The 1,834-nt window shown below is 37.4% G+C and overlaps 1 protein-coding gene across 1 annotated transcript; it reads right to left on the reverse strand.

Annotated features, from left to right (window-relative positions):
* Positions 1–375: 375 nt before the first annotated feature.
* On the reverse strand, positions 376–1,558 carry LOC145878567 (trace amine-associated receptor 13c-like). The gene has a single exon (XM_082973909.1). The coding sequence runs from the start codon at positions 1,499–1,501 to the stop codon at positions 548–550; it is 954 nt and encodes a 317-aa protein (XP_082830035.1). The 5' UTR covers positions 1,502–1,558; the 3' UTR covers positions 376–547.
* Between the last annotated feature and the right edge of the window lie 276 nt (positions 1,559–1,834).

A 1,834-nucleotide genomic window follows, 5' to 3' on the forward strand; every position in this document is an offset into this window, starting at 1 on the left:
AATCCCTAGCTGACTAACATTTAACAAATGTGGGAGTAATGATTAATATATAGTCAACAAACTGTAAATGCCTTACAAATGGTTTGTTACTTAACATTATAAAGTGTTACCCTTAATTGCATATTCTTGCATTTTACCCTCAACTACTTACACAATACACCATGGAGATAGACTTGGACGTTATCTGATACCATGCAGTATTGTATATGTCAACTTCACTGCACTTAATGAAGATGTTGTGTCACAATTGAGCCACTAGAGGGAGATATTAAACAACATGTAGAACGACACATGACGTCCTCAGAATGTACTATTAGAGTAGTTAAATACTATTTATCATTTAATAACACAGAACAACCACAGACTTATGCCTTCTCCAAGTCATTCAAATCCAATCCATCCAAATCATTCTGTATCAACACCAAATGTATCTATGATGACAACACTGAGATAAGTAATGTAGTGTATTGTTACATGAAAGAAGAAATTACAACAATTGTATAACATAACTATAGGAAACCTATGTTTGAGAAACTAGGGAATAAAATTATAAGAACTTCAGAGTTAAAATGTTTTTAGCTGTCACTTTGAACCATGGATAAAAGAAAGCATAAATTATTGGATTTATTAAGGAATTAACAAGTGGCAGAAAACGGATGAAAACTGATAAATTGTCACTTAAAAAAGACAAAAATAATAAAATAAATAGAGTTGGAATCCAACAAATGAAATAGTTGACAACAACAATAGCTAGAGTTTTTGCTGCTTTTCTCTCAGACTTATTAGCCTGTACAGTTTTAACACCAGACACACTGGCAGCCTCTTTTGAAAATACCTTTCTGGCCTGTGATCTGGCCACCACAAAGATTTTCATATAAAGTGTTATAATAATAGAGCATGGGACAATCATTGTAATTACAATATCAACGATATTACCCCAGATTGACCCTTCAACAATAAAACATTCTTTCAAACATCTACTTCGTACATGTACATTTGCAAAGTTTTTTACGTTAGCAGCACGGTATATGATACAGCAACACCAGGTAACGGATATACAACACATCATTCTTCTTATTGTTATTCTAGAGTGGTACAATAAGGGGTCACACACAGCAACATAGCGGTCAATAGATATCAAGACCAAATTACCCAGAGATAAAGAAGTACATAAACAAGCAATATAGGCATGAAACACACAGAAATATTCCCCAAAACCCCAGCATGCTTCCATTATTGCAACAGTCATTACTGGTATCACAATCAGTCCCACCAGGAGATCTGACGCAGCCAGAGAGAGGATGAGCAGGTTGGTTGGAGTGTGGAGCTGCTTGAAGTGAGAGATGGAGATGATCACCAGTACGTTCAAAAATACTGTAACTGCTGAAATCAATGAGAAGAAGATGTACAGTGTTATGTAGATAGATGTCGATAGCAAAGCCTTTCTGCAAGAAGAGTTTCCGTCTTGAAAACAGTACTGAACATCTTTGTTTTCCTCCATTTGTAATAAAAGTAAAAAATGCTGAGGTCCTGCTCCTGCTTGGTCCTGTGTGTGACCCTGTCATGTCCGCCTTCTGACAAACTCTGAGCTCTGCCTCTCTATTTATCCCTGAGTTACTGATAGAAACTCCCCTCCCAGGAGTCTCTCTGCACGCACACACCACACACACACACACACACACACACACACACACACACACACACACACACACACACACACACACACACACACACACACACACACACACACACACACACACACACACACACACACACACACACACACACACATGAGCACAGAAATGAACAAACGGTTGGTTAAACAAATTACTTG

Source organism: Salmo salar, chromosome 04 (genome assembly GCF_965601325.2).
Source record: "Salmo salar chromosome 04, fSalSal1, whole genome shotgun sequence".
Lineage (NCBI taxonomy): Eukaryota > Metazoa > Chordata > Actinopteri > Salmoniformes > Salmonidae > Salmo > Salmo salar.